This window comes from Psammomys obesus, unplaced genomic scaffold (genome assembly GCF_907164565.1).
Source record: "Psammomys obesus unplaced genomic scaffold, mPsaObe1.curated_primary_1811, whole genome shotgun sequence".
NCBI classification, from domain to species: Eukaryota; Metazoa; Chordata; class Mammalia; order Rodentia; family Muridae; genus Psammomys; species Psammomys obesus.
Window position 1 is genome coordinate 12,929,467 of NW_026585895.1, and position 19,503 is coordinate 12,948,969.

General features: G+C 42.2%; 1 protein-coding gene across 2 annotated transcripts in view; it reads right to left on the reverse strand.

The window, feature by feature from the left end:
* Metap1d (methionyl aminopeptidase type 1D, mitochondrial) overlaps positions 1–19,503 on the reverse strand; it is a 62,516-nt gene continuing 43,013 nt past the window's right edge. The window contains exons 2-10 of one of the 2 annotated variants that reach the window (XM_055600402.1): positions 18,190–18,347; positions 15,384–15,533; positions 13,987–14,135; positions 13,394–13,436; positions 9,697–9,860; positions 2,668–2,765; positions 1,382–1,429; positions 426–504; positions 1–328 (exon numbers count right to left, since the gene is read on the reverse strand). In XM_055600402.1, the coding sequence (XP_055456377.1) occupies positions 250–328; positions 426–504; positions 1,382–1,429; positions 2,668–2,765; positions 9,697–9,860; positions 13,394–13,436; positions 13,987–14,135; positions 15,384–15,533; positions 18,190–18,347 (968 nt within the window). In that variant the 3' untranslated portion in view covers positions 1–249. Of the gene's footprint in view, positions 329–425; positions 505–1,381; positions 1,430–2,667; positions 2,766–2,857; positions 5,337–9,696; positions 9,861–13,393; positions 13,437–13,986; positions 14,136–15,383; positions 15,534–18,189; positions 18,348–19,503 lie in introns of those variants that run through there. The other variant, XM_055600403.1, reaches the window with a different exon arrangement.

Sequence of the window (19,503 nt, forward strand, 5' to 3'; positions counted from 1 at the left end):
ACGGGTTTAAGAGGTTTTTGTTTTGACTTGGGTACAATCTGGACATCGAAAGGGAAAACCACCTGCCCAGGAAGGGTGGTCTGTTTCTCTCCAGAGGGCTTTTCTGTGCTAGGAAGCCTGGAGGGCTATCTCAGGCGGCAGACCTGAGTCCTCAAAGCCCGTCCTCACTGCATTTTCTCTGAGACACTGTAGACTCCCATGCAGCCTGAGGCTGGCTCCTCAGTTCTCAAAGGTCTCCTTGGTGGACCCTCAGGCTTCCTGTGGCAGTCTGGTCAGGATCTCCACGCCCGTCGAGGTGATGAGGACTGTGTGCTCGAACTGGGCAGACCTGAAATACACGGGGCAGTCAGCACGCTGTGTGCACTGGCAGCTCCAGGCACTGTGGCAGGGCCTCCCTTCCCCAGCAGAAACAACAGGGCAGACACCTTTGGTTATCCAGTGAGACCACAGTCCATGCATCCTCTAGGACTTTAAATTCTGGGGACCCCTCAGTGATAATTGGCTCTGTGGGAGAGAAAACATTTAGTATAGTAGATATTGTTTCAGTTTGTAATGAGAGAGAGAGAGAGAGAGAGAGAGAGTCTAAGGAGGTTCTCCCTCCCCCTGAGTGTTTGTACCCACCGTTGGTTCCTGTTGTCATCCTGTAAGGGCTGATAATTGATATTGCTTACATAGAACACTACAAACTAAACAGTAGGAAGAGGAAATGCAACAGCATTAAAAAAATGTATGAAGTTGCCTGGTTCGTGTTTTTTTTTTTTTTTTTAAGAGAAAGAAGGGCATTTTAATCAAGCCTTAATTAGGACCCTGTGGATAATAACCACCCAAACACCAGTCCCTCTTATAAATACCAGTTCGTTTTTAAAAAATATTTGAATTTTTAAAGCATGCTCAAAATGTTCATTAATCAGCAGATAACAATTTTCTTATTTTACCCTAATTGCTTCTCCATTAAGTCCTACAGTCAGAACTAGGAGGCCTTGGTGGCCCTAGGTGATTGGAATTTGGTGGTGACACCAATCATGCCATCAGCTAGGAATGGGCCGCCACACAGCATATGCCACTTGCTGACAGAGAGCAAGGGACTTAATCGTCTCTAGTTACTGGGTGTTAATGAAAAAACAAAACAAAAAAACAAACAGCACATTATGCCGGTAACAGAATTAGAGGTTGGGCGGCTGCAGTCTCCTAAATGTGTCGGTAAGTATCTGATTTAGGAAGATGGGGCTAGAGGATATTATTAAATCACATTTACTATGCACCCAAATTATTTCATTATGCTGATTAGCTTCATTAGGCCTTTGCAGGACTTGAAGCCTGGGCAAAGGCCAGTCTGCGTCCAGGAGGAACCCAGCCCTCCACAGAGGGGCCTGGAATTTACCTATGGTGAAAGCCATCCCCTCCTCCATGAGCAGATCACTGTCGTTCGCTGCAAAGCAAACATGGGGAGGTATGAGAAAGGGAACCAAGGAGAGAAAGGGACACAAGGGGGGCTTTGGGTTGCTTTAAAAACACTTAGCCACTTTGCTTTTGAAAAGGGTGGAGGGGTCTGGATACCTGGATGAGCCCACAGGTTTAAACACAGGGCTTGCAGGAGATGGGGGTGTGTCAGCCTCTGTGGTCTCTGTTCTCAGACCCCACCCACTCTTCAGCAGCCTGTTGGGTCTGGCAGGGGTCAGCTAGGGTGCTCACAGATACCAATGCAGTCCCTTCTCCTCTTCGTGTCTGCCGTTCCCCAAGCCACCTGATGCTAGGTCTCCTGGTCTCCCTAAGTCCAAACAAAGTCTTGGGGAAAAGGTGCCAAACGATGCCACCTGGCATGAAGGATGGAGCAGGAGGCAGTAGCTCCATCCTTGAACAGATGCACACACTGGCACTTGTGAGGTGCAAGGCGACAGGCTCTTTCTACACGCCTCTTCTGAGCTGCCTCAGGTGGGACTCTTTGGCTCAAAGGAGCACTGTTTGGCTGCGTCTCCGTGGATCATCTAGGATGCTTTCTAGCTACTTCTTCCAGAGACCCGGGACTAACCTTCTCCCAGCCCTTGTTCAAATGTGCACCCCATTGGCACTCCTCCGCACAGTTGCTTCCTACCTTAACCCAAATCCTCCCACAACTCCCGGTGGTGGCTGCACACCCAGACAGTGAAAAACCGGATTCTGGGAAGGAACACAAGGGTGGGCATAATCCAGAAAACACTAAAGAGTACATGCTGCTAAATACATCAGCTGTCAGCGCTGTGTAGGATGTAGCGAAGTTTAACCACAACAGTCAGCGGTTAAAAAAGGGGGTAGAGAAAGGAAAACAGAAAACAGTCATGTGTGCACGCTGCTGGGGCGGCCGTGCAGCGGGGTTTGTTTGCAGGAACTTTTTCTAGACAAACATCCCTCAGGCCTTCCAGCCATGCATCCTTCAGGAGAAGACCAAAGCCAAAATAAACCGCATTTGGGAAATGTGCTGAACTGTAATCCAACAGCACGGTAACATCCTGGTTAAAATTAAGGAGATAACCTCACACCCCGGTACGGGGTTGGGGGTGGGGGTGACAATGTAGATTCAAAGCAACAACAACAACAAAACCCAAACAAACAAACAAACAAACAAAAAAAAAAAAAACCTTGAAGGAAAACTGATACCATTCAATAAATCAATTCCAGATTAACTCTTACCATGATGCCAAATTTCTGGATGTCCATGAAAGTATGATCCTATCCCATGTCCCACAAAATGTGGGCAGACTTGCAAACCATTCTGATGAGTTATGCGGCTTTAAAGTGACCAAAAGACATCTAGTTTAATCAAATATCTCAATGCATATTGAGATTAAAAATAAAATCACTTAAAATAGTCTCTGAAAAAGAAAAAAAAAAACAGTTCTATTTCAAGTCTGATAATAGCATGAATGTTGCCTTGATTCTTTCAGTGCTGGCTGATGCTGGTTAACAGTGCTTTTAGCTATACAAAGTACATTTAGCAAAGGTTATTTTTAGGCAAGAGGAAGATATGCACACATACAACTGTAGACTGACATTCACAAGGAAGGTACACACACACACACACACACACACACACACATGTCTGTAACATGGGTCATGAGAACTTACCTCGTTTTGATGGCTTTATGGGTAAAGTAACTGTTCAAAAACTGTTCAAGCATTAAACAAAATTATACTATCCAAGTATGACTTTCTACTTTCATGATTTCCTGTACTATCATCTAATTAGAGTGTTAAACATTTTCAAACACTTTCAAAATAGACACAAGTGATTGTCTGTCTTGTCCATTTTCTTTCAAAATTGGTGACTTTTTTTTTGGGGGGGGGGTTCCACGTAAGATACATATCATTAGGAACGTTCATTGGCAAACAGTTTTATCACAATGTTATTTAAATGTGTTACTACTGAACCTAATAATAAATGCAGACATTTTGGGTTCTAGCTATCCCTTATAAATGGAACCCAGCACATAGAACCCAACTCTGAAATCTTTATGTGCAAGGATGGAAAGGTTTGCTCTCACTGAGATTGGGTGAATATAGTTGTTTGGGGAAGGCTGATAACATGTACAACACTAACGGTTTATATTTTCATGCGGGCCAAGGGCATAATGGCTCCAGCCTTGCCCATAGCAACGGTCAGGTGGTTATGGAACCATGGCTGCGATTCCTAGCAAATGCAAAGTTTCAGTTCTCAAACTCATTTCTAACAGACTCTAGTTTCACCCAGAGCCTTTTGTGTGAAGGTGTTAGATACCCTGGATCTGGAGTTATATACAGTTGTGAGCTGCCACATGAGTGCTGGGAACTGAACCCAGTCCTCGGGAAGAACAGCCAGTGCTCTTAACCTCTGAGCCATCTCTCCAGCCTACCCAGAGCCTTTTGGCTAACTTCTTTATGAACCATCACGTCTACATACACTTCTGAAATTTTTTTTTTTTTAACAAGGTGTTAATTTGTGTGCCAGGCTGACTTTGAATTCATCATCCTCAGGTGCTGGGAGCACAAGCATGTGCCACTGTGCCCAGTCTGGTTTTTAAGAACATTTTAAAGTACTCCCAGGTTTGTGAGACTCTTCCCTTAGACAAGGATGTCCCTGTGACCAGCAAAGAGGCAACATCGCATGGACATTTATTTTTGCTGTAACCAGGGGGGTAGAAATGGATAAGCAAGGCTAGTGCCACAGGGAGGATAAGGCGGTCTTCAACTCTGAAGCTGTGCTTTGGGACCCAGGCTATTTTGTAGCTCCTTGGGCTTTGGCCTGGAGGTGTTTTTGGAAAACATCTTTTCCAAGGTATTTCTCCTAGCTCCACAAACTGCTGAACAAAACTGAGGATGGAGAGTAGACAGAGGAGAGATGATTAAATAATATGATAGCCTGGGTTATTATTTGTGTTTTCTATGTAAGAATGAGTTCTCCCAACATCCGTAAGTTACATTAGTTCAATAATTTGAAAAGCATTTCAATATTAAGTTTCCTTCCTTCTTTCTTTCTTTCTTTCCTTCCTTTCTCTCTTGGTAGAACTTCTCTGTGTAGCCCTGGCTATCCTGGAACTCGCTTTGTAGACCAGGCTGACCTCGAACTCAGAGAGCCACTTGCCTCTGCCTCCCAAGTGCTGGGATCAAAAGCATACACCACCACACCCAGCTAGTATTTTCTTAAAAAAAAAAATAGTATTTTTATTTTATTTTTCCTTCAATGATCCAACTGATTGGCAGGCTTCACAGCTACGCCTTAAATGTGTGTTATAATGGTGATCTCCATTTTGACTTCCAATGAGAGAAGAAAGACCACTCTAAAAGCCCTCCAGGGGTCCCCCCTTCATACCTCTCACTCCTCTTTATAAAAGAGGCCGTGTGACCACTAAGTAACTAAAGATATCTGAGTACCTTTTCCTGCCACAGTTTGCTCTCTGGGTCCTGATGGAACTTCGGGCTACAGTATCCTAGAATCGGTGTCATGTGTGCAGGGGCTGGAGGATTTCACAGCTGGGGGGGAGGGGCGGACTGGACACGTCTCCCTCAGCTCCCTGGGGGAATGTGTTTGGCTCCCAGGAGCCAGGGATGCACTTCCATCCAGGTATCTCCCTTTTGAACGTGTAGTTTTCAGCATACTCGTAAGTGAGATCAAATTTCATTAACGTTCCCAAGCACTGAACACTTACGCTTTCCACTGCTTTGGAACACATGGTCAGCACAGACTCTTCTCCTGGTGGTGGGACTTAAATCTGATTTTGTAAAGACAATCCAAAGGACTTAGGAAATCAAATTCCACATCTTCAACGGGAGAGCGGGCGCTGGTCACCCTGGTGTGGCATGGGACGGTGGGGTGTACCTCTTCCCTGAAACATCAGGGGGAGAAGCTGGACTAGAGGGGCAGGAAGACACTGAGGAGGGAGGCATTTGCTCTCCAAGGCCAGAGCATGGCAGAACTACAGCTGTCTCAGCACAAGGGTTTTCTTGCCCTGAACATTTCGCAGATGAAACCTTTTTCCTTGTTGAAATCTACAGAAAATAACTCTCAAGGTCTGATTTTCTCTAGCTAAAGTCCTCAGACAGGATGTTGCTGGGTCGTGAGAGCAACAGTCAAGACTGCATGACTTTCAGCAGGAATGCTGAGGGAGGGGCGCAGAAGGTAGCTCAGTCTCAGTTACATTGCATCGTGACTGCTCACGGCTAAGTGCCAGTTTGGAGGTGGAAGAGAGACTTCCTTTAAGGAGCTTCTTGTGACTTTTTTTCTTCAGGTTAATTCTTTTTTTATCGAAGCAGTTAGACGCCTTTTACATACTGTCTAAATAAATAGAACTTCTTAACACATTTCAAGTAACTTACGTTACTAAAACTGCATTCCCCAAGAGGGCAGAGGAGTGCTGTGTTTAAGGACACAGTGTTAAAGCACTAGGCTTGTGCACAGAACATTTTATTACCACTTTGACACACGTCCCGAGAGCACGGGTCTCCATAGGACCACATCTCTTGCAGAGAAGGGTCCCAAAAGGCAGCTGATTTGCTAAGTTAGGGAATTTTACTTGAATCTCTCTAGGTTTCCAGTCCCAGCAGTAGCCTCTGAATGGAGGGATGAACAAAGCCAGAGATTCCCTCTAATGACAGAAATGTTTAAGTACAATTAGTCATATTTTTGAAAGCCAACAACTGTTTTCCAATAAAGTGGGACATTTTATTTTTTGTTTCAAGCTGGATCACAAATTACTGTATTTTTCTTACAATAGTGCTGAACTTTTATTTGAGGTTCTCTGTTTCTGAAAAGCAGACATGATGGATTGAAATAAAAGATAATTTATTGCAATGCTTACTTTCATGTGCAGAGAGACGCAGTGTAATTGTAATTTACAGTAGCTGTCAAGGAAAATCCATCACAGATGACGTTAAAATGACTTATTTTGCCTAAGCCACTTATTGTTTAAATGCGCATAATCTAATAGAAAGAGATTATTTTTCTAAAAAAAATCTGCTTTGTATTGTTCTAAATTAATATCAAAACATATACTTATGAATTAAACATTAAAAAAGCCCATTTATTGATAGTTTCATCATGACATCTCCAACTATAAGTTTAAATTATTTTGGAGTGAACTGTCACCTATTAGTGATGCATGTAGCAGCACATTTATGTTCCTCTCACACATATGGACAGTACAGACACTGCTGCAGCGCGAACACGCTTAGAGAGCGGGCACAATAGCACCATGGCCTAGGAGTCATTCACGAAGCCAAAGGGCACAGAGAAAACTGTCTTTGTAAAACCATTTCAGCTGACCCTTGTTCAGAGACACCCTCCTATTCTTTAGGTTTCTGAGCAGGATTTCATGTTCTCCTGTAGGGACCTCAAGGCTTGGGATGGCTACCCCAGAGGAGTGCAAGTTGCCTGGGTGTCCTCAGAGTCTATCAGCATAAGGAGGCTATGGCAGATGGCGACTGACAATCTTAAAGAAAAGGAGACCAAGCTGAAACATGTTTGTAAACCTTTGGTCTGTAAAGATTTCAAGTGCTTTTTTCCGACTGAAAGGTGGCTCTCGTCTGTTTATTTACTCCCTGAAGATTTTTCCTGAATAAGAAAAGGCGAAACAATAGATGTCCAGAAATACTGCTGCGTGCATCCGAACAAACAAACATTTGTCAGAATCAGGAGCAGCTTCCTCACCAGTGGCAGACACAAACCGTCTAAATAATGAAATGCATTAGTGTGAGAGTAAAAAGTTCATTGTCTGTTATTTTCCACAGAGTTTTCTGCGTGTAGTTGTTGGGGCTGGTCTGGTTTTCAAAGGAGCCTGTTCATGCAAATTCATACTCTGCCCAAACTGACCTTCGAGTCCAGATAGCTAAAATCCAATGTCACTTTGAATTCCCCTTTTTTTTTTTTTTTTTTTTTTTTATGTAGCTGGAATTAATGTAGTGAATATGTAATGAAATGCATTATCCTGCACGGAGATTTATCAGATTTTCCAACTGAATGCTGTGCTTTGCAAGTACTAGCTGGAGTTCACCTGCATGTTGGTGTGGCGTGTGGCTCTTTTTTGTAAAGAGTTAAGTCGTATACAAAAAGAGGGAACAAAGGTCAGCGCCCAGCCACCACTTGAATGTGAGATTTTTCTTTTTATTCCCCTTGATGTATACTAGGCTCTGTGTTATTAGTCTTAATGATGGAAAATTGTAGTGTTGATACAAATCTTTTTTTCAAAGTAGTAGGCGGGAGCTCCATTTGTTAGTAAGTTTTTTTGTGGCTAAAAGCCACGGACAGTACATTTATGTAGCAGTAAAAGGCCTGGATGCTCTTTCCATAGCAGAGCTAATTATTCCTACTGTGACCTTACTGATCTAGCCTGTTCCCAGTACAGCTCATCTGCACGCCTGCTCCTCTGTGTAGATGGTGTCAGAGAATATGAAAAACCCTATAATGAAACCATTTTCATGATGGAGAAAGGCTACTGGAGTTGCACTTGCTACAAAGAGGCTCAATTATATGAGTAATTGTGATAATTTTCTACATTCATAGCCTTCAATGGGGAAAAAAGAATGAGAGCCACAAAGGAAAATTACTTTAACAAGAAAGTACAGAGAGTAAAAATGGAAGAAGAGACAAAAAAAAGGGGAAAAAATAACCAGAAAAAAAAAAGTTTAAAAAATAGATGTGGAGGGAGGAATAGCGAGACAAGGAGAACAACAGAAATGCTCAGAGCCCGTGTGCAGCTGTGTTGCACAATTAAATTGAATTTTTTTTCTGCAGTTGATGAATGTGACTACTGCAAATGTGCCTCTGTAGTTAGCTATCATTTGTTGTTCCGTGACAGGAAAAGGATAATTACCTCTCAGAGAGAATCAAAGGCTGACATGCCCTTTAGACACAGCCGTGAATGCACAGCGCCACAGAATGCTTGAATAAGAATCCAGTGTTCTCTGCCCCCTTCTACTGAAGAATAAATTTTGTTAAAATGCAAGAGCGCCACCAGTAAATTTGTTGAACCCTAGGTGTTCAAAAATATGAGGTGCATCCATCGACTCATCCCATTTGCAAAAATAAAACTGCATTTTGAATTCATTTCTATTATATTCATGGACAGTAAGATAGTGAGATATGCATTAAATTTCTTTTCCCAGTAGGGGTCTGATTCAACATTTCCTATGAAAGAACAGAGAGACACTATCCTTTTTTCCCAGGCTAGTTAGCCTATAATTTAAAACTGTCAAAAACACAATTTTGTTCAAAGTCTTCAATAAAAGCTTCTCAGATATAACCCAAAGAGATTTTACTAAAGTTTGATTCAGACACTGTTACAATATTTTTAAAGCCATAAATACATTTAACTGATATTTTACTGCCTTTTTTCTTAAAGTATTTGAAGGCGTACTCAGGGAAAGAGGCAGCATCTTTTCAAGGTGACTAAGCTTTCCATCCTTTGGGCAAACGGGATGTATTGAAAGGCTCAGGCTCAGATTAATGAGAACAGCACTTTAAAGGAGACCAGCCGGTCTTCTGTAACAAAATGTGTTACTTTTAAATGAAAACACATATTCTGAATGTCTACTTCAAAACATTTAGGGTAAAAAGAGAGAGAGAGAGAGAAAGAAAAAGAAAAAGATCTGAAAGTGGGAAACAGATTACAAAGAAAAGTCTTGAATTCAGAAAATATACTTATACTCAAAAAGCAATCACGGAAAAACTCTAGGCAAAGTAAACAATGTTTTACAGAGACTGACCCAGGGGAGCGGCCTTTTGGGCTATTTCTTAATCTGCTAATTTAAAAACGTCAGGCTGCCTTGAGCTCACACTTCTGGTCTTTGCAACACGGGAATGCCTCTCTCTTCCTTCATGAAGTGGAGTTTTTCTCCTTTCTTACTATCCGAGAGCTGGGACCATCAGCCCCTTTCTTAGGTGCCTTCTTTCACATTTGAATAAAGGACCACCACAGCCAACATGTTAAGCTAAAACAAAAGCACCCATATAAATAGTGCTCATTGCTCCTAGCTGACCGGTCAAAAAATTCACTTTTTTAAAAGCCACTTTTTTTTTTTTTTTCTTTTCCCAACCCAGGGAACAATATTGCAGTCTGGCAGTTCACATACTGATATCAGACTGAAGTGATGGCTGTGAATCATAAAACATGTCATCAGCTTTATCCCAAGCCACCAATGACCTTTGTACCATTCGCCAGCCCTCCCTGTACTTGTCAGCGCAAGGCTTACCTGATTGTGTTTCCAATTACAGAGAAAGGGACCCCAGCTCTGCAGGCTGCAACTGCTTCATCTCTGCACCTCCTGGCAACCTCCACTAACTTTTTACCACATTCATCCACATTCCCCACCAAAAAGGTTTCAGAGGTATCTCCATGGTAGCCATTGTAATAGACCTAAACACAGGCACAGATTTTAAGGATTTTAAGGAAGGTTCTTTTCTGGAATTCTATTCTCCAAAAGTAGATATACTATTTGTTTATGCATTTAGTAAATTCATTATCTTCTCAGAGTTAGTCTCAAGTTCACATAGTAATTAAAAAAAAAAAAGAGAGAGATACTAAAACCATTCTGAAATTTAAAAGCTGAAACCATGTGATGATTCTGCAAAATCAAAAAAACAAGGAAATGAGCAGCTCGGCTACTTCAGCTTTATGATTAGTAATAACACTGAAACATTTTGATCCTTCATTGTATTTCTACAAAGGCAAAACTATGCTTGGAAAAATTAGTTACTAACTACATTCACTTGCAATTACCACAGTAGGTTTAGAAAATCAAGTTCTCTGGCATAGTAAGATGTGTCCCGGGTGTCATGAGGATTTACATGTCCTATTACTTACCAGCTCTACACTTAGAAATGATACATAATGACACGAAGAAATATGAGGCACATGCCAGCGTTGCAATGGTGGACAGGAGAATTTTAGGCTAAGACCTGAGGTAGCTCCGTGCCGGGACGAAATATGTTATAAAAATTCTACGTCTAGAAATGAAATTTGTTCCAGAAAGCGTGATGGCAACAGAAAACACTCCGCATGGATTTTTAAAGAGTTAGAACATATCAAGGCAGGCTTAGGAGTAAGACCACAGAAAGATCATTTTATCACCTTCAATGACTCAGAGGCTGCATGTGATCTTGACCAACAGCAAGAAAACCCAATAATTACCCAACACTAGAATAGGTGTAGAAGACAGAGGAGACGAGTCAACTACTGACCCCTGGACAAACACGGCGCTTACTATTTCGCATACACTTATCCTATTTAATTCTCTTCACAGCTCCCCTTTTCCTAAGGCAGGGTGCAGAGACTCTGAGGAGAGCTGTTCATTTAAGTTTTGTCTGAACTGATGTCATCCCCATGTGCTATCATGCACTGAAGAAAATGCTCTCCTGGGTAGCAAGAAGGCACCACTCAGGCTTCACAGAGCTGAGGCACAGACAGCAATGTGTTTGGGTTACTGGCAGAGCACAGAGGTACACCCCAATCAATCTGATAAGCTGATGGCTTCTTAGTCCCCCACGGTAGAGTTGTGTTTCCTAATTTATTTCCACTTATATTCCTTAACAGAAAAATGACCACTTTCATCATATACAAGAGTAAAAAAAATCTGCTAACGTGAGTATATTTTTTCAAGAAAATTTGTGTTTTTTAAGTAAAATGTATTATTTAAATTCAATTCAAATTAAATTTAATTTGCTGTTTCATAGTACTTTAAAATTAAAGCTATATTAAAATTCTTTATCATGTGTGTAAATGTGTATGTGTGTGTGTGTGTGCGCGCGCACAGATGTCAGGCACGGCATGTGTGGAGGCCAGAGGACAAGTTGCAGGAATGAATTCTCTCCTTCCACCACGTGGCCCCAGCGATTAAACTCAGGCTGTCAACTTGGCAGCAAGCACCTTTACTTGCTGATCCGTCTCACTAGCCCTGCTCATACTACTTTTTCAATAGCTCCTAAGATAACTATTTGAAGGATTCAATACACATATGGAACATTGAGGATTGTGTGTTGCCAGGTATTGAACCCAGGGCTTTGCACATGCTTGGTAGGAAGAAGATACATTTGAAAGTCTGGGGCAGTCATCTGTAACTACAATTTGTCCCCACAAACCATTCTTATGCTCCACTGAACAAGCATTAACTGAGCAACTACTGTGAACACCACACTGTCTTTAAAAAAAAAATAACTTTTAAGAGAAAAAGCAACATATTTTCTTGGGGTACATATCAGACATAAAGAACCATAAAATGCAATGGGTATTTCTAGACAAAAGTATAGGAGCTAAAAATACAGTTCTTCAGTTAATAAAATATTTCATAAGAAATACAATTTTTTGATAGTGACCAATATGTCTTTTAGGATCCTTTACATTTCTAGATACTGGAAGGCTTTTCAAGTGAGTTTAAGAACTGTTGGAATAATTTAAGCTTCAGAAATAAAATTTTCTATTAAAAGCCTTTAGGAAACACAGAAAGGACTAATGCATTCTCTCTAGGCATGTTGGGAACAGCATGGGAGACTTCCCATTTCATTCCAGCAGCAATATTTTATTAGTGGGTGACTATGTGAGGAAATAAATGTGAAACCCTAAAATCAGGCTCATTCCAAGATAAAAATGTATCACAAGAAAGACTTTATTTTAGGTGCAATTCATAAAATACCTTCTACAGTATTCTGAGTTGGAAAGATCCCAGTAAGATGTGTGGAACATTCTAAGACACAGTGACATGGGAAGGGACATGAGAAGGAACTGTTTGGCTATCCCTGTGCACAGATGGTATGAAGAGAAAGAGCAAGCTGATTTAACTTAAACAGCTAAAAATCTGACAGAATCTCCCAGTGCCTATTTCCTTCTTATTCCCACTGCTACCTGACTTTCAGTCTGGATGTAAAATAATTATTACTAAAAATATTTCCTCATAAATAGAGAATGTATTTTTTGACAAGTACCCATCTCCTAGAATCCCAGGCATATGTTTATGCTTTATTTATTTAAAAGTTACTAGTTAATCATAGATGCACAAATTTTATTTATCCTTTGTATGGTTCAAGAGGTGCCATTACAAACAATCTGAAATAATATGAGCACAAAAAAATTAAATTTGGGGATGGTAAGATGCTAAAGAACTCAAAAAAGCTTGCAGGTTGTACAACCTGCAGCCCCTGAGTTAAATCACTTAGATTTGTTATTTAAAAAGGAAGGACATCGACCATTTGGTGAAAACTTAAATTCAGACAGGAAAAAAAAAAAAAAAAGAAAAAAAAACCCAAACATTCAACTTGTGTGCTTTGAGCTCGGGCCTCTCTTCGCCAGAGATGGAACACAATGTTACCTTCAGGGATTTTAATAAATCTAGGGAACACTGCTAGCAAGAGAGTTGCTGTCCAAATAGACTGACACGCAGGCCAATGTAGCCCCTAATGACAGAGTAAGATAATGACAGGCCCCACTCAAAATCAGCAGGAAGAGGAAGATCAATCTTGGCAGAGTGAAGGAAAAATGCTGGCTTTCTCCGTGTTAGCTCATCTCATACATATCTGGCTTCGGCAGCTGCCTGGTGCTGCGGTGCTGCGCATTAACTACACAGTGGATCAATAACAATTACACCTTCTCAGAAACATGACACATAGCAGGATTGGGCTGACATTTCACTTAGGCCAACATTGATCTCAGTGCATCTGATTCCAGCCTGAAATTCAAGTCAGGCCTGGGTTTTACTTGGAATAAACACAGAGTTAAAGACAAAAAAAAAAAAAAAAAAAAAAAAAAAGGCAAGCAGCTGCTTGTGTCCGGGCCTGGGAGTAAACAGCGCTCCCCCGCCCCCGGGCCGCCATGCACATTTTCAGGCCACTCTCCTTCTTGTTGCTACTAGCAATTCTGAAGTTGATCAAAGATGATTTTTTTTTATATGATTTACTCACCGTGACATCAATGTTGATAATGTCTCCATCCTGAAGGGGTCGGCTGAAACATAAACAGAGAAAAAAAAAATGCTGATAGATCTCAATAAAAAGAAATGTGAAAATAAATGTCCAACGACTGCAGACCCAGTGAGCGGCAGTGCTCTGTAGCGAAGGAGGAATGGACGGAGTAACCGGACCTGACCTTTGTCTCATGCTAATCATACCACACCTCATAAGAAATACATGAAACAAATATTGCTGCCTTAAGAATTGATGAGTCTTTAAAAAGATAGGCTTCTTAATTACCTTAAGTTTGTACACAGCCAAAATAATAGTTGTCAATAAAAATTTGCCTCTATTACCATATGGTAAAAATTAAATAAGTTAAAAGAAATAGGTAATGTACAAACACTACATAAAATCACATACTGCTTTAAGAAACATCTAATGGTGGTATTATAGCCATTAGAAGTTACCTCAGAATTTTTGTTTTATCATAATCAATTTCAGAAGCATGCACACAGGTAGGTTTCAAAAGAACTACGGTATTTTTCAATAGTGCTATGAATCTTAGTTTCCAAAGGAACAATACATTATTGAGAAATGAATACCTGTCAGGAATGCCATGACAGAGCACGTTGTTTACAGAGGTGCAAACAGATTTTGGAAAGCGTCCATAGCCCAGTGGTGAGGGATATGCGTCATGACTGATGATTTCCCGATGAACCAGCGCATCTATCTCTTCAGTTGTCATGTCAACCTGAAATATTAAAGAAAGTGTGCAGCGCCAGTTGAAGACATTTTCTGTATTTATTGACTGTGTCTACAACAGCAGCACTGCCAAGGTGAGACTGTATAAATTCACCGTGAGCAGTTCGTGGTATAGCGCTAATCATTACGGTGACTCGAGCCACCGTCCTCAACTGAGCGCTTCTGATGACCGTTTGTGTATATGATGGTGTTCGAGGCCACGAGGAAATAAAGTGAGCAATTAAACAATGAGTCTCTATCAGCCGGAGGATTCCAACAATCCGTCTTTTATCAATTCCTTTCTCTTCCTCAAGGGTCAGAGCTAACGGAGGTACACAAATAAGAATACAGCAGAATGCTGGCTCAGAGAGGCCAGAGAGGAAGCTTCAGTCACGCCTTTTTATCTTGTTGAAATGGCGCATGGGCGAGCTCTGCAGCAAAGGCAGGGAGGTGATGGACCATCATTTAAAAACTCAGTCTCTAACAACTCTCATAAGTTTGGTTTCTTTCATGTCTATATAAATATTTTTTAATGTTCCCCATACTGGAACATACCCAGTTATTTTCCAAAGATAACTGAAATTGAGGGGTCTCATTTTGTTTCTGTTTTGCAGTGCTGGGGATTGAACCTGAGGCCTCACCTATGCTAGGCAAGTGTTCTGCTGTTGAGCTACACCCCAATCGCAGAAACTGAGCTTCATAAGTACATGAAGATTATCGCCATGAAATCAAACCATAACTAAAATTCTATAGCAAAGTAAAATTATTCAGTAGATGCTAGTTTACTTCCTCAATAATTTTCTGTGTTTTTTTTTTTTTATTTCATTCACCCCATGCTTGGTTATGTTGCTCTAACAGACTGGTTACACAGAGGACACAGTGAGCAAATTCACCACTGAGTCTCCACTTTGAAACTGCATTTATATTTCTTTATGAACTGGAGATGGCAGGATGTTTGGGGTTATTATGAAATAACTGACTCTCAGGAATGCCACCAAAGCCCTCTGCCGTAGATCACCTTGGCTAGGCTGGGTCAGCCAAGTATCTCTACAATTCTGCCAGTAACGATGGAATTTGGAAGTTTACATTATTTCTTGAATAAACACATAAAATAGTAAAATTCCCTTTCCCCCATCTGAAGGCCTTTCCTTTAAAAAAAAAAAAATCAACTTAATCATAGATGAGTGCAAAAGGAGAGTGAAAGGGCAAGGGAGAGACAGGCCTATGTGAGCCGTGCTGAGGCTGGGTAAGAAGCCACCTTTAGACTCTGCCCGGCCAGGAGGAGGATGCGCCGGGCCAGCTGACAAGCCTCGCGAAGCGCTTGAATCTGCTCTTCATTCTTCACTTCTATGCTCTCTCCCCAGTCGGGCACAATGCCTGTCGTCACATAGTCTGGCTTCTTTATGTGCTGGAGGAGAAGGGATTGAAAACCAAGATCAGAACCCGGCACACGACAATGGCACCCTTTTTTTCAGACACAGCCTCCCGCTTCATGGGGTTCTGCCCTTCCTGCCTCGGCACCGACCTCCAAAGCCAGAGCGACAGACCCTTCAGGCTACCCCGGGTTCCTTCCCCTGCCCTTTTGAACTTAACGTGGCCTGGTAGCGCTGCTCTGGACGGTCTGTTAACCTCACCAGGCTGCGAGGCGGCTCCGGCTGAAGTACATTTCTGGTCAAAACAAACAGCGGTTTTCTGTTCCTTACTCCAGCCCCAGAGCCCGCGGGTGAAAAAGCGCAACTTCCCAATCTGCACAATGGCCGATTAAGACGCACGCTCATCTTCTCACAGTGATAAAATGTTTGCGAAGGACAGCTCCCGGCACCCTCTACCAGTCCACGTGGAAGGGCATCAAGTCGGTGGGGCCCTGACACACACACATTCTTACACTAGGTAGCCTGACCACCCGGCACCAGAGGTCAAAACAAAACAGCTTGTCTTTCTTGAGGTCTTCTCCGAGGACAGTAGCATCCCCTAGAGCATTTCCATCATTTATCAAGAAGAGCCCTCTCCTAACCCCGCACCCCACGCCCAGCCCTGATCCTTCCTGTGGCTGGGTCTCCATGCACTGAAACCCACTGGCAGTTTTCGGGAGGTAAAGCTATCTATCTTAAACAGCCCCTGTCACCCCCAAGGTCTGCGGGGCCTTTCCCGAGCCATTTATAGCAACCCTGCTGACCATAACACAGCAAGGCTACACAGAACTTTGGGGCAAGAGCAGTCCTCGGCACTTTACAGGATGAGGTTGGGGCTCTTGTATTTGTGAAGACTGCCAGTCCAGACCTTAGAATCTTCTGATTCCACTGTTCAGAAGGGATTTTCTCCATCCACTTACTCGGTGTTTTTTTCTGCTTGTTTGATTTTTTTTTTTTTTTTTTTTTTTTTTTGAGACAGGATTTCTCTGTGTAGCCCTGGCAGTCCTGGAACTCACTCTGTAGACCAGGCCGGCCTGGAAATCGGAGATTTGCCCGCCTCTGCCTCCAGAGTGCTGGGCCTAAGGCTGCCACCACTAGGTCTCTCACTGAACTCATAGCTAGCCAAGAGCTCCCGGCATACACTACCACAACAAGGCTTTATGGGGGAGCTGGGGATCCGAGCTTTCTACACTTGTGTGGCACACACTTACGGAATAAGCCATCTCTCCAGCCCAAGAAGGGCTTTTCTTAGTCAGGGAACGGAATGGCCTGGCTTGTCACAGCCGAGCCCAGGAGGGGCATCTCCTCTCCTATAATCACCCCAGCAACTCCCAGAGCTTTCCAGGTCTCCCCATCACAAGCTTGTGTTCTTACTTCTGCTCTGTGTCCTGCTTTGCTTACACCCACAGGCCTGGGAGCTAGTGGGTTGTCTCTGAAACTGGCTAAAAATGCGTAACACAACACATCTCCTTTACCTAGAGGGGCGTGCGTGTGGAATCAAGTATACATTCCTGTGTGTGTGCAGAGGTGTGGGGACCACAGGACATTTTCCGATGTCTTCCTTGATTGCTCTCCACCTTATTTTTTGAGACAGGGCCTCTCACTGACTCTGGAGCTTAGGGATTTGACTAGGGATCTGCCCAATGAGCCCTACGGTTCTGCCTGTCTCTGCCTCCCCTTCACAGCCCTGGGATTACAGGCATATGCTACAGTCCTGTTGGCTGTTGTTGTTTTACTGCTTTTGTTTTACCTGGATGCTGGGATGAACACTGGCTCTCGTGTTTACAGAGCAAGCGCTGTTCTGACTAAGCTGTCTCCCCAGGCTCTAGAGACTCTTTGGTTTCACTAAAGAAAAAGAATGTCAATTTTATGACTATTTTATCAAACGCTGGCTCTCTCTACGATGGCCAGACCTAAGCCAAGCTAGGACTTTTGGCTCTTTTTTGGCTCTCAACCCTTATTATAAAAATGGACTACTCATCTTTGGGGAGTATGCTCAATGTGATTCACTATAAAGAAAAAAAGTGTAAAAAGAAGAAAGCAGGTGATATTTGTGACAAGTCAGTACTTCTTATAGTATTTTTCTTCTTCCTAAATGACCCCCTACACCTGCTTTGTGTTGCATTTCCAAAGATAGAGAGCCTGTATTTCCACAATACTGAAAACTTTGGAGGGGAAGAGATCAAGAATGCTCTCGTTTTTATTTAATTTACTCTAAAAATAATTACTCAAAGACAGCATTATTAGCAACATAGAAAGTGTAAGGGCTTGAAAACATTCAGTGTGTTAGTGTCTATGAATCTCTCTTAAATCAACCCCATTTTACAGTTTTTTTTTTCAAGTCATGAACTATATACACATAGTTTTAGTTTCATGCTAGAAGTCTGACATAAAAAAATGTCAAGATTAAAAGTTGAAACTCCCAATATGCTAAGTGACAGTTGTTTGCCCAGACCTTTACTTTTGTTTTACTTGATATTCTCAGACTGCAGGGTGTTAAGGTAAAACGTCTCCCATCGCAATTTGAAATCACAAACCAAGTTTTAAGTTCCTCATTCCCATGTGCCTGTGCAGTCCACCTTTGCCTGCCAGACAGAATGGCAGCCTGTGGCAGCCTGCGGCATCCTGCGGCAGGCTACAGCAAGACAGTACCTTGGGGACAGGATGGGCCGGAGAAACTGCAGCCGGAGAAACCACACTGTGGGAGATATCCCTTTGTCTCCAGAAAAAGAAATTTCTTCTTCGTTGACTGCCTAACTGCTTGTGTAAGTAGATACGACTGAGTGGCGAAGAGAAAATTCTCTGACAACCTATGAGGAGACACAGAGCATTTCAGGTTAAGAAGAAAGAAAAGACATTAAGGGTATTGCCCTGGAAGGTGCTGCTACCTATTAAATTATTAATCTCATTCTTTACTGACTCAAAAAAGAAAGTCCCTCCCCCCCCCCCCCCCAAAAAAGAGAGGAGGCAGTAGTATTCTGGGTTCTGGTACAATAGTAGCACACCTCTTGACTGACAAGCACCGCTTACGTAAATTTCTAGCAGTGGAAAGCTCTAATAGGAAATAAACATGGAAAGACCTGCCCCGAAGCAGGTGTGGAAAAGAACAATTTCTGCTGTGGACTTTGTGTGAGGACGTCCAAATAACCCCAGAATTCAGGGCGCTGCTCCGACGGCTCCGTACTCCTTAGAGCCATTTTCCTTTCAAAAGCCATAGACAAATTGCCACTGCACTTTTGGCCTCCTCGGGATTGCCACTGTGCGTTAAGTTCCTGCGCCTGAGGGCGTTACACCGAAATTCATCGTGATGAATGCTCAAGTTGGTCCAAATAGCAAAAATGGAAGTATAACCAAAGAAAACGAATGTAGCAACTTAGAGATATTTATTAAAATATTTAAAGCACATCTTTTGATTCAGTAACTTACTCTTCAAATGTTATCCCAGGGATAATACCCAATGATAGATACCCTTACTTAAGAACTATTTGGATAGAAAATTGTAAAACAGCCTGATTCTAAATGTGAAGTATCAAAAGAGGGGACAGTGTAGGATAGGACAGAGTGTATGATAGGAGAGGAGGCAAGAAGACATTTTTGATTTTTGATTTTTTTGATTCTCTTTATAGTCTTCTACTTTGGGGGCTGGAGAGATGGCTCAGCAGTTAAGAACACCAGCTGCTCTTCCATAGGTCCTGAGTTCAATTTCCAGCAACCACATGGTGGCTCACAACCATCTATAATGTGATCTGATGCCCTCTTCTGGCATGCAGGTGTATATGCAGATAGAGCACTCATATACAGGAAAGAAAAAGAAAGAAAGAAAGAAAGAAAGAAAGGAAGGAAGGAAGGAAGGAAGGAAGGAAGGAAGGAAGGAAGGAAGGAAGGAAGAAAGGAAGAAAGAAAGAAAGAAAGAAAGAAAGAAAGAAAGAAAGAAAGAAAGAAAGAAAGAAAGAAAGAAAGAAAGAA